Source organism: Molothrus aeneus, chromosome 2 (assembly GCF_037042795.1).
Source record: "Molothrus aeneus isolate 106 chromosome 2, BPBGC_Maene_1.0, whole genome shotgun sequence".
Lineage (NCBI taxonomy): Eukaryota > Metazoa > Chordata > Aves > Passeriformes > Icteridae > Molothrus > Molothrus aeneus.
The window spans coordinates 430,774-443,142 of record NC_089647.1 but is presented as its reverse complement, the minus strand read 5'-3'; the positions used below and the strand labels follow the sequence as shown (position 1 = coordinate 443,142).

The window sequence follows — 12,369 nt, the reverse complement described above, 5'->3', positions numbered from 1 at the left end:
GCTCCCCATTCCCCTGCTCCGGGTTTGTGCCCGGGACACCTGCACCCTCGGGAATCCCGCTGGGATCAGCCCCGGAACGGGCTCCCCATTCCCCTGCTCCGGGTTTGTGCCCGGGACACCTGCACCCTCGGGAATCCCGCTGGGATCAGCCCCGGAACGGGCTCCCCATTCCCCTGCTCCGGGTTTGTGCCCAAGCCGAGGGCAGGCAGACCGGGAATGGTCACCGGGCTGCTGCCCCGCCGGTGCCAAGGTTTCCAGCCCTGCCCCAAACACTCTCACATCCACTGCTATTCCTGGGGTCAGGGCTTGGCGTCACTGTTTGGGCTCGGGATTGCAGCCGCGCTTGACCTTGGAATGCAGGCGGAAGGGCCCCCGCTAATGGGCCAGCTAATCTCGCTGCAATTAGCGGCACTCATTATGCCGTTAGCAACAGGTCGGGACGTGCGGGACGCCGGCGCTGCCCCACAGCCTGTGCTGAAGGACAGGGACATTCTCCGTCCCGGCCAGCGGCCACCCCACAGCCAGCTCCGAACCAGGGCAGGCCAGAGCCAAGGAGGCCAGCGGGACCCCAGGACATCCCCTTCCCGTCCCCCCTCAGCCCATGGAAAACGCATTTGGGAGCCGCGGTACAAAAGGCCAAAGCTGCAGCTGACAGCAGGAAGGAAGCAGGAAAGAGTCCGGCATCGCCATCCGGAGCCCGGAGAGGCTCTGCGGGATGCCTGGAGCCACACACACGGCTCCGGCCGGGCTGCAGCGTGCCCGGGGCTCCGGCAGCGCTGCCCGCACGGCAGCGGGACGCACGGACAGGGACACACGGACAGAGCGTCCGCGGGGAACGCGGGGCTCCTCCAGCCCGGGGATGTGTCCCATCCCAGGCATTTGTCCCATCCCGGGGGTTTGTCCCATCCCGCTCCATCCCAGGGATGTGTCCCATCCCGCTCCATCCCGGGCATGTGTCCCATCCCGCTCCATCCCGGGCATGTGTCCCATCCCGCTCCATCCCAGGGATGTGTCCCATCTCATTCCATCCCGGGGATGTGTCCCATCTCATTCCATCCCGGGGATTTTTCCCATCCCGCTCCATCCCAGGGATGTGTCCCATCCCGCTCCATCCCAGGGATGTGTCCCATCTCACTCCATCCAGGGGATTTGTCCCATCCCGCTCCATCCTGGAGATTTGTCCCATCCCGGGGATTTGTCCCCTCCCAGGGATTTGTCCCATCCCGGGGATTTGCTCCATCCCGCTCCATCCCGGGGATTTCTCCCATCCCGCGGATGTGGTGTCCCAAAATGCTGCCCCGGAGTGCCCTGGCAGCGCACAGGCAGAGCTTTATCCCTCTCAGCATTCCCGGGCTCTGGCACAGGGCCGTGCCCCGCGCACTGCCCCAGGCCCCGCCTTGGATCGGGGCAGAAGCAAACACGGGAGCCCTGACCCAGCAGCTCCTTTAATTCCCGGCAGGGCAGCAGGGCCAGCCCAGCTCGGACACCGCCGGGATTCAGCACCAGGAACACCCGCTGGACACCGCCACAGCTGCGGGGAGCCCGGGGAGGGCTGATCTGGGCCGGCAAGGGGGGAAATGCTCTCCCTGAAGGCTCCTGCCGGCCCACGGTGGGACAGGGGCTGCCCTGCCAGCCCGATGGACCCGCTGGAGCCCAGCTGGGGCTGCAGGACCAGCACCTGCTGGCAGGTCACGCTCTTCCAGCTCTGGGGGGTTCCCAGCAGCTCCATGGGGTTCCCAGCAGCTTTGGGGGTTCTCAGCAGTTCCATGGGGTTCCCAGCAGCTCCATGGGGTTCCCAGCAGCTTTGGGAGGTTCCAAGCAGCTCTGTGGGGTTCCCAGCAGCTCTATGGGGTTCCCAGCAGCTCTATGGGGTTCCCAGCAGTTTTGGGGGTTTCTCAGCAGATCTATAGGGTTCCCAGCAGCTTTTGGGGGTTTCTCAGCAGCTCCACAGGGTTCCCAGCAGCTCCATGGGGTTTCTCAGCAGTTCCATGGGGTTCCCAGCAGTTTTGGGGGGTTCTCAGCAGTTCCATGGGGTTCCCAGCAGCTTTTGGGGGGTTCTCAGCAGTTCCATGGGGTTCCCAGCAGCTTTTGGGGGTTTCTCAGCAGCTCTATGGGGTTCCCAGCAGTTTTGGGGGTTTCTCAGCAGTTCCATGGGGTTCCCAGCAGTTTTGGGGGTTTCTCAGCAGCTCCATGGGGTTCCCAGCAGCTCCGGGGGGTTCCAGCAGCCCCGCCGCATCCCCCGGCGAGCGGGGCGTGCCCGGCCCGGTGTCCCCGGCTCAGATCATGGAGACCCTGTTCTTGATGTAGACGTGGTAGGGGTCGCTGCGCTTGTCCACGCGGCGGGAGCGGGTGTAGCCCAGGATGAGGCTGCCCACGGTGGCGGCGAAGAGCGTCATGACGAACAGGATGTACATGTAGGCGTTGGCGTTGCGCCGCGGGTCCCCGGGCACCGGCACCGACCCGGCCGGGGGCTGCCCCGGGCACGGCCGGGCCCCGTGCAGGGTCCGGTTCAGGGCGCTCAGCACCGCCTGCAGGCTGCGCTGCCACGGCTCCGTGCCGTTCGTGCCCTCCATGGCCCTGCGGGGATGGACGGCGGGATCGGGGGGCTGCACTCACAGCACCGGGGTCCCCGGGCACAACAGCGACCCCAAAGTGCTCCTCTGCCGCAGAGCAGGGTGCCCAAACCCTTTGTAACCCCAGCACCAAACCCTCTGCAACCACAGCACCAAACCCTTTGTAACCCCAGCACCAAACCCTTTGTAACCACAGCACCCAACCCTCTGCAACCCCAGCACCCAAACCCTTTGTAACCCCAGCACCAAACCCTTTGTAACCCCAGCACCAAACCCTCTGCAACCACAGCACCCAACCCTCTGCAACCACAGCACCAAACCCTTTGTAACCCCAGCACCAAACCCTTTGTAACCCCAGCACCAAATCCTTTGTAACCCCAGCACCAAACCCTTTGTAACCACAGCACCAAACCCTCTGCAACCACAGCACCAAACCCTTTGTAACCACAGCACCAAACCCTCTGCAACCCCAGCACCCAAACCCTTTGTAACCCCAGCACCCAAACCCTTTGTAACCCCAGCACCAAACCCTTTGTAACCCCAGCACCAAACCCTTTGTAACCTCAGCACCAAACCCTTTGTAACCCCAGCACCCAAACCCTTTGTAACCCCAGCACCAAACCCTTTGTAACCCCAGCACCAAACCCTTTGTAACCTCAGCACCAAACCCTTTGTAACCCCAGCACCCAAACCCTTTGTAACCCCAGCACCAAACCCTCTGCAACCACAGCACCAAAACCCTTTGTAACCCCAGCACCCAAACCCTTTGTAACCTCAGCACCCAAACCCTTTGTAACCCCAGCACCCAACCCTTTGTAACCCCAGCACCAAACCCTTTGTAACCCCAGCACCCAAACCCTAAATCTCAGTCCTTCCATGGAGGAGATAAGTTCCCGGGTCTCTGGGGCAGCTGCCTGCCTCTCTCTCCTCCCAATCCCCAGGGCTGGGACAATGTGGGGACACAGCAGTCCCGAGGGGCTGGGTTCACACCCTGCTTTCCCCAGGGATGTGTGGGCATGGTGGGCTCACGTCCTGCCCCGCTGCAGGGTGCAGAGCAGGCACAGCCCCCCACAAATCACTGCAAGCCCACCTTGAGGGGTTGCTGCCCTAAACCTCCCTGGGGATTTCCCTTCCCTTTGGGTGCCAGGCCCCCCGTGACCTGCCATCCCTCCTTTGGTGCCCTTTGGGTGTGCCAGCCTTTGGGACATGGTGTGCCACCCTTTGGGACACGGTGTGCCACCCTTTGGGACACGCCAGTCCCCACTTTTGTCCCGCCTGGGGTCCAGCCTGTGCCCCCCAGCTCCCCTTGCCTGCTGCACCCGCAGCTCCACCCGTGCAGGGGCAGCTGATCCCAAATGGGCAGCCCCAAGCTCGGGGGACACCTCCCAGCATGAGACCCCAGCTGCGGGGAGGAGGAGGAGGAGGAGGAAGGGGCTGAGCAGCCACGAGCCCGCGGGGATGAGGTCGGACCTGGCTGCATTCCTGACTTAAGCAGGCTGAATTTGGGAGGTTCTGGGGCAAGATCTGGGTTTGTCCCGGGAGGGCACCCAGAGATGGGGCACGACTTTGAGCGGGGCTGTGAGGAGCGGGGCACAGGGCGTGGGAAGGGGCTCGCACTCACCTCGTGTGCCCTCCCTGCTGCCAGGCTGAGCCGGGACTGAGCATCGCAGCCGGCGGCGAGGGAGGGAGGGAGGGAGGGATGCGGCGGGCTGGGAGCGCCGCCAGCCTCCTCCCCTTCCCGGGCAGAGCCACCTGCCGCGGCCAGCCCCGGGACAGCTCTGTGGGGCTCTGTGGGGCTCTGTGGGGCTTTGTGGGGCTCTATGGGGCGGAAGAGCAGCGCTGCCCCCGCACACCCTGCCGCTCCCGCTTCCCTGTCCCCTGTCCCCGTCCCTGTCCCTGCCCCTCCCTGTCCCACGGTCCCCGAGCCCTCACATGGCACAGAGCCTGCCCGGGCATGTTCCTCCTGCTCACCTTGCCCTCCTGGAGCTCAGCCTGCCCCGTCTCCCCCTTTTTGTGCTCCGTGGCTCCATTTCCCCCTTCCCAGCCCCACCGGGCACCCCCGGGGCGCTCACAGGGAGCTGCCAGAGCTGTGCAGCAACAGAGAGAGCCCAGAGCTTGTGGGGCAGGGAGCACACCCAGAGCAGCAGCGAGGGGCTGAGGGTGCGGGTAAGGCACTGTGGGAGCACACCCAGAGCAGCAGCGAGGGGCTCTGGGTGGGGGTCAGGTCCTGCTCTGAGCAGGGTGGGGGTACCTCAGCCTCAGGCTGAATTCTCAGCCCTGCATAAACCCGTGCACTCCCTCAGCTCAGGATGCTGCAGCCAGGACGGCGATCTGCAGCCCCACAGACCCTGTGGGAGCAGGTCTGCACTGCCCAGCTGGAATGTGGTGTGGTGCCACAGGATCCTCGACAGCCGTGGCTGCTCTCCTGGCGAGCCTTTTCCCTCCTCCTCCTCCTCCTCCTTTCCCACTGCCTCCACGGTGGCCTTTCCACCAGGGTTCTCAGCCACCTCCCACCCTCCCTGGCGCCAGGATCTCTGCCACGTGAGGGTTTTCCGTGGGCTCAGGGTGAGGAAAATGTTGGCATTGATAAAGCCTTGGGGTAAGTAAGTGAGAAAAGGATCGGCAGCCAAAGTTCCCAGCAACTCTCTTTATATATAAAATCTGCCTTTTTACCCAGCAAGGTAAAGGATGACCCACGTGAATTCATGTGAATTCGTGAGCATTCACACAAATCTTTAATTTCTGTGGGGCAAAAAGCAGAAGAAACCCCACAGAAGCACCTGTTTGGGTACTTCCCCAGCAAGGGACTGTGGTACCCACGGAGGTCTCACCGAGGGATGGAGACTCACAGGGCTGGAGAGAACAGCCCCAGGGCAGGTTTGGATGGTCAGGCAGCAGCCTGGAACCCTGTGCCACGGTCCACTCACAGTCCACAGGCAAAGGCACAAGAACTGGGGGCTGCCCTGGCGCCAGCACACCCGGCCAAGGCAGCACAAGGATCCTAGTCCCCGGGCTCCTCTGAGGAGACCAAAGTGCACTCAAACACCTCCTGGAAGGAGTCGAGGAAGGGCTGGAGGACGTGGCTGACGGCGATGTGCTGTCCCAGCTCCCGGCTGAGCGAGGTGACGCCCTTGCCCTCCAGCCCGCAGGGCACGATGTGCTCGAACCACGAGAGGTCGGTGCAGCAGTTGAGCGCCAGCCCGTGCGAGGTGATGTGGCTCCCGCAGTGCACACCTGCGGGGCGCAGAGCACATCCCCCGTCAGTCAGCCCCATCACACCGAGTGACCGCGCTGCCCAGGTCACTGAAAACATCCTCCCCCGCCACGCTGTGCTCCTTTCTGCCAGGGGAAACCCAAAAATTGAGTTTCCTGCCAGGCTCCCCAAAATTGGGTCAGATGGGGAGCAGCATGACCAGAGCCTCCACCCCAGCCCTGCATCCCCCAGCACCTCCCACCACTGGAGCTTCCAATGGGCCCGGCCATGGGGAGAGCTACAGGACCCCAAATCCAGGCTGCAGGGTCCTGGGAAGAGGTGCAGGATGTGGAGGGGTGCCAGGGAAGGGGCAAGGCTGGGGACTGGGCTGCAGGCAGCCCTGGGAGCAAGGGGTGCCGAGTGCTGGGGGGGGGCTGCAGGGGCTCCAAATTGTGCTGCCCCCTCCTCCTGGGTGCCAGTCCCACCCCTGCAGCTCCCGGTTCCCGCAGGGCCCTGCCCCAGTGCCCAGGGAATCGCAGGATGGGTTGGGCTGGGCTGGGAGGAGTTCCACGGGCAGCGACACCTCCCACCATATCCCAGGTTAGTCCAGCCGGGCCTTGGGCACTGCCAGGGATCCAGGGGCAGCCACGGCTGCTCTGGGCACCCTGTGCCAGGGCCTGCCCACCCTGCCAGGGCACAATTCCCAATTCCCAATATCCCATCTATCCCTGCCCTCTGGGAAGCCATTCCCTGTGTGCTGTCCCTGCAGGCCTTGTCCCCAGTCCCTCTGCAGCTCTCCTGGAGCCCCTTCAGGCCCTGCAAGGGCTCTGAGCTCTCCCTGGATCCTTCCTCTCCGCACGTGGAGCACCCCCGGAGCCCAGCCCGGCTCCATCGTCCCCGCCGCGCTCCCGGGGCCGTCCCCGCTCACCGATGGCGCAGAGTTTGCTGTCGCCCATCCAGACCCCGGTGTAGGGCGGCGGCAGCGCCCGGGCCGTGCCCAGCCCCAGGCGGCGGCACAGCCGCAGCACCAGCGCCTCCAGCCCGGCCACGTAGGCGCGCAGGGGCAGGCGGCGGCGGCGCAGGTCGAGCACGGGGAAGGCGAGCAGCTGTCCCGGCCCGTGGAAGGTGATGTGCCCGCCGCGCCGCGCCGCCACCAGCGCCGCGCCCCGCGCCCGCAGCGCCGCCGCCGCCGCCGCGCCCGGCGCGCCCCGCAGCCCCCAGGTGTACACGGGCGCCGCCGGCTCGCTCAGCACCACGCTCTCCGCCGCCGCCGGGAGCCGCTCCCCCGGGCCGCCGCGGGCCGCCCGCGCCGCCGCCACGCAGCGCTCCTGCACCCGCAGCGCCTCCGCGTAAGGCACCGCGCCCAGCCGCAGCACCCGCACCGCCCGCGGGGACATGGCCCGGGGGGACACCCTGGGGACAGCCTGGGGACAGCCGGGGATACCGCCGGGACAGCCGGGACACGGCCGGGACAGCGCCGGGACACCCGGGGACACGGCCGGGACAGCGCCGGGACAGCGCCGAACCGGGCAGGGGACGGGGATGGGGACGGGGACGGGGATGGGGACAGGGGCACCGGACACGGGGACACGGAAAAGCAGCGGGCACGGGGACGGAAGGGAGGCGGGGACGGAAAGGAGGCGGGGATGGAACGGGAGGCGGGGATGGAACGGGCGGCCAGGATAGGGACAGCGGGGTCATGTGCACACAGTCATGGGGACGGGCTCCGGTGGGGATGGCGGCGGAGGGCGGCCGCGGGGAACGGCAGGGGACGGGCACAGGGAGGGGAGAGCAGCGCAGAGGGGACAGGAGTGGATGGGAGGGCGCGGGGAGAGGATGGAGAACAGGGATGCAGGGGCAGAGGACGGGGGATAGGGCACAGACATGGTGAATGGGGCGTGGAGGGCAGGGCAGAGGGGACACCAGCACACGGGATGCGGGTTTGGGGTTGGAGAGGGGGCAGCAGGGCCTGGGGACACGGGGCATGGCCCAAAGGCGGGTACCGGGAATGGGGAGATTGGGGATGGCAGCTGGTGCCCAGGGACAGGGCTGAGAGACAGGGACGGGGGACAAGGAAGGCACAGGGCTGCGGGTGGCTGATAATGGCCAGGGCTGCAGGAGAGGCACAGCGGGGAGAGCCAGGGCCCCTGTCGGCACAGGGTGTGGGACACGGGGCACTGGGGTGGGGGACAGGGTGAGGAGGGGACAGGCAGGGGTGAGGGCAGGGAGTGTGCACATGATATCCCACAGCAGCTGGGCAATCTCAGGCCGGCTCAAAGCAGGCTAAAATCAGGATTCTGGGGTACAATTAGGACAGTTGTGGATGCTCCAGCCCTGGAAGTGTTCCAGGGCAGGTTGGATAAAGCCTTGAGCAACCTGGTGTACTGGAATGTGTCCCTGCCCATGTCAGGGGGTGGAACAGGAGGAGCTTTAAGTTCCCTTCCAACCCTTCCCTTTGTATGATTCTGTGCTGGCACCTCAAGGTTGTGCAGTGTAAATAAAGTCCTTGTGTTGCCGAGGTGCTCGCGAGGGCTGCAGCTCTGGGACTGTGAAAGAGGAAATGTTCCCACCTCAGCTTCTTATTCCAAATGTAGGAAATGGACAAATCTGGTCGAACCGCTAATGAGTGAACCATTAAAACCTGAGCAAACTTTCCCAGGCTGCAGCCCTTCCAGCTTATCCAGCGTGTGAAAGTTATGTCCTGATTTTATAGAGCAGTCGCTGTGTTACTGTTTTATCAGAACACACCTCCCTGGTCATTTGCCCTTTGTCATCGCAGGTAATTTAGACATTGGCTGACAAGGTCAATTTCTGTGTTATTGCAAGGGAGGAAAGCCGCTTCCCTTTGTTAGGCTGTTTTCTCAATGAAGAGGAGAAAAAATGGGGGGAAAAACCACCAGGAATTGGTGGAACCACCCTGAGGATCCCACCTGGGGTGGGGACATCGCCTCAGCCAGCTCCAGGAGAGCTGCTCCAGCTCTCTGCCTTGGCAGGGCAGACACAGCAGCGTGTGTGCAGCCAGTTATTTCCTTGCTTTTATGGCTGAGCCCCCCGTTGTTGGCAGGGGATCAAAGCCCAGCACCCTTCCTGCCTGCGTAAGACAGGGGAGCTGTGTGTCACAGCCCTGGGACACTCGTCAGCAGCACTGGCACTGCCCATTCCCTGTGCACATCCTGCACTGCCCAATTTACTGTGCGCATCCTGGACTGCCCCATTCCCTGTGCACATCCTGGACTGCCCAATTTACTGTGCACATCCTGGACTGTCCCATTCCCTGTGCACATCCTGGACTGCCCAATTGACTGTGCAAATCCTGGGCTGCCCAATTTACTGTGCACATTCTGCACTGCCCATTCACTGTGCACATCCTGCACTGCCCCATTCCCTGTGCACATTCTGCACTGCCCATTCCCTGTGCACATCCTGGACTCTCCAATTTACTGTGCACATCCTGGGCTGTCCCATTCTCTGTGCACATCCTGGACTGTCCCATTCCCTGTGCACATCCTGGGCTGCCCCATTTACTGCCCTCACCCTGGGCTGCCCCATTTTCTGTGCACATTTACTGCCCGCATCCTGCCTTTCAGCCGGGCGGAAATTGTCACTTTAGGACACAAAACAGAAAGACACAGACACTGCATTTTCTAAGGCAAAAGAGAGGGGAGTTTAATTCTGCCTGGATGTGACAGTGCCACCTCTCCAATGACACTGGACAAACCAAGAGTCTATCAAATCTCTTTTCCTCTGTAAAAGAATGCAAAACAATAAGTTATTTACATAAAGCATGTGAGAAAGTTCGTTATGAGAGTGTAAACACCAGAAGGCTTAGAAAGACTTGTAAAAACAAGGTGACAGGAAATGGCATGCAAGGGGGCACGGGTGGCTCACCTTTTGTCCTTCTCTCAGGGCTGGGGTGCTTCCAAAGCACCCCAGTGGTGTTCATGATGCTGCACCTTCTCCTCTGGGTGCCTTGAACACCAGCAGAGCCTCTGCAGTCCCCAGCAACTCCTTGGAGAGGTTTTTTCTGGCAGGAGAGCCCTTTAGGGCTGATGCAGGTCAGGGCTCAGCAGCAGGAAGACGAGGGGAGGACAGGGGTGGTGGCTGTGAAATGGCTCCCTTCTCCCAAAGGGCAGGGATCACCCCCTCTGTGCCCCTCAGCAGGGTTTGATCCTGGCTGCTCATCCCTCTGATATCCAGCTGGGTCTCCAAGCCTGGCGCAGCAGGAGGGGCTGGGAATCCTTCCTTAAGCTGTGGCTTTAATTTTGGCTTTATTTATGGCACCAGGGTGCCATGAGATACCTTGGAAACGTCACCCAACCTCCCTACTCAGCATCTCCCAGGCACTAAAGGCACCAGCCACCTTGCTAGGGAGGACAAACATTTTATTCCAAACATTTTATTTCAGCAAAGGACAAACATTTTATTCCAGAATGCACCTTTCCCCAGGAGCCCTGCGGGGAATGGCTGAGATGCCCAGTTTTTAGGGCAGGATCTGGGGGGCTGTGTCCCCCAGGCAGGGCTGCTCTGCCCCCTCATTGATCCCAGCAGCATTCCCAAGGCCGTGCCAGAGGGGAAGGAAGCCAGGGAAGCACACGTGTCGGGCTGTGCCCCGGGCTGTGCCCCACGGGGGCAGTAAGGAAGCACTTCAGGAAGCTCCTGCTGGCCTGGCAGAGGGATCTCAGCTGGGGCTTCTGTGCTGATTGCACCCCCCTGGGCAGGGCTGGTTTTTGGCCCGTCCTGGAGCAAACACCACAGCTCCACGCTCCTCCAAGCTCCTGTTTTCCCCTGGGAAGCTCAGCCAGAGCAGCGATGGCAGCTCCTCAGGAGCTCCAGAGAGATGCCCAGGGGTGACCCCACCTGCAGGGCTGCCCCAGGCCAGGCTGGACAGGGCTTGGAGCAGCCCGGGACAGGGGGAGGTGTCCCTGCCATGGCAGGGGAGTGGAACAGGATGGGCTTTAGGGCCCTTTCCGACCCAAACCCTTCTGTGATTTTAATAACTTCTCCCTATGTCCAGTCCGAACCTCTCTTGTTTCAGTTTGTGCCCACATAGCTCATATTCTTTATTTATACATATAAGTTTACATATACATTTATACATATAAATTCTATTTATACACACACATATAAATATATTTTATATATTTATTATATAAATAAAAATATAAATAATATATAATATAAAGATATATATAAATTTATATATAAATTTCCATGTAGCTCATGTTTTTTATTTATACATATACATTTACACATAAATTTATACATATAAATTATATTTATACATATACATATAAATTTTGCATATAAATATATTTATATATATAAATTTACACATAGCTCATATTTTTTGTTTATATATAAATATAAGTTTACATATACATTTATACATATAAATTATATTTATACACATACATATAAATATATTTATATGTATAAATTTCCATGTAGCTCATATTTTTTATTTATACATATACATTTACACATAAATTTATACATGTACATATAAATTTTGCACATAAATATATTTATACATATAAATTTCCACGTAGCTCATATTTTTATTTATGCACAAAGCATAAAGCAGGCGTGAGTGAGACCAGATGCAGATCCCACAGCATTTTAATACAGAGGAAAGGAATCCTCAGCTGGGGAATTCTTGCCTCTTACACCCACGTGTACCCTTTAAGCCAACCTGCAGGACCAGCACACACTGAGCCCCGAGGGTGAAAAGTGTAATTTTACACTCATCAGGCACCTCAGCCCACATCATCATGAAACCACCCAGAGGGCTCAAAGCAGGAAACTTATGGAAGAAAAAACAGGAGATGAAAAAGAGGCTCAGAACAATGAAAAGATGAGTGAGGTGCTTGAGATCTGCACACTCCTCCCATGAAGGAGGCAGGAATGTCAGGCCAGGAATGTCACGAGAATAACTGCAGCGAGATGAGGAAAAAGAGACAGCAGGAGTGTCCTACAACACAGGAGTGTGAGAACAGGCTCCTGGCACAAGGAGGAAGAGGATGTGGATGGCTTTGTGACATCAGCCAAACAAACCCAGTGCCAGCTGAGCAATATGAGTGCCACTGTGAGCATTAAAAAACCTGTTAAAATAAACCCCGAGCTTATTTCAGCACTCACCAAACCTGTCCAGTTTCCTCCCCTGACCTTTGCCAGGTACAAAGGTGCTGTGTTCAGCTCAGGATCTGCATCCTGCTGCAGTTCTCGGGGGGTGAGTGGCCAGGGCCAGGGACACTCCTGGTGACCGTGGGTGGCACTGCCACCGCAGCTCCTTCCTGGGGCTCTGTGCCCCCAGCAGCCAGGGCACCGCTGCTCCCGGGGTCCTGCAGCCCTGCCCCCGAGATCTGCTGATAATTTGGTGCTTTTCAGCTACCTCAGCCCCTTCTGGCACCTCCTTTTGGAGGTGCTGGTGCAGGCTGGGCGGGGAGATGAGGGCAGTGGGAGTCTCTGCTCCCGAGGAACAAGGGAGGAAATGCCTCGATTAGGGAAAATTCCTTCATGGGAAGGGCTGTCCAGGTGAGCTGCCCTCCCTGGAGGGATTGAAAGCTGGTGTGGATGTGGCACTTGGGGACGTGGGTTAGTGGT

At 60.1% G+C, this 12,369-nt stretch overlaps 2 protein-coding genes across 2 annotated transcripts; both read right to left on the bottom strand.

Annotated features, from left to right (window-relative positions):
- Nucleotides 1-1,895: 1,895 nt before the first annotated feature.
- Nucleotides 1,896-2,573, bottom strand: KCNE3 (potassium voltage-gated channel subfamily E regulatory subunit 3). The gene has a single exon (XM_066567876.1). The coding sequence runs from the start codon at nt 2,571-2,573 to the stop codon at nt 2,277-2,279; it is 297 nt and encodes a 98-aa protein (XP_066423973.1). The 3' UTR covers nt 1,896-2,276.
- A 2,632-nt stretch (nt 2,574-5,205) lies between these two features.
- On the bottom strand, nt 5,206-7,356 carry LIPT2 (lipoyl(octanoyl) transferase 2). Its single transcript, XM_066567870.1, has 2 exons — nt 6,695-7,356; nt 5,206-5,807 (listed from the first exon to the last, which is right to left on the bottom strand). The coding sequence occupies exons 1-2, from the start codon at nt 7,161-7,163 to the stop codon at nt 5,575-5,577; spliced, it is 702 nt and encodes a 233-aa protein (XP_066423967.1). The 5' UTR covers nt 7,164-7,356; the 3' UTR covers nt 5,206-5,574.
- Nucleotides 7,357-12,369: the final 5,013 nt, after the last annotated feature.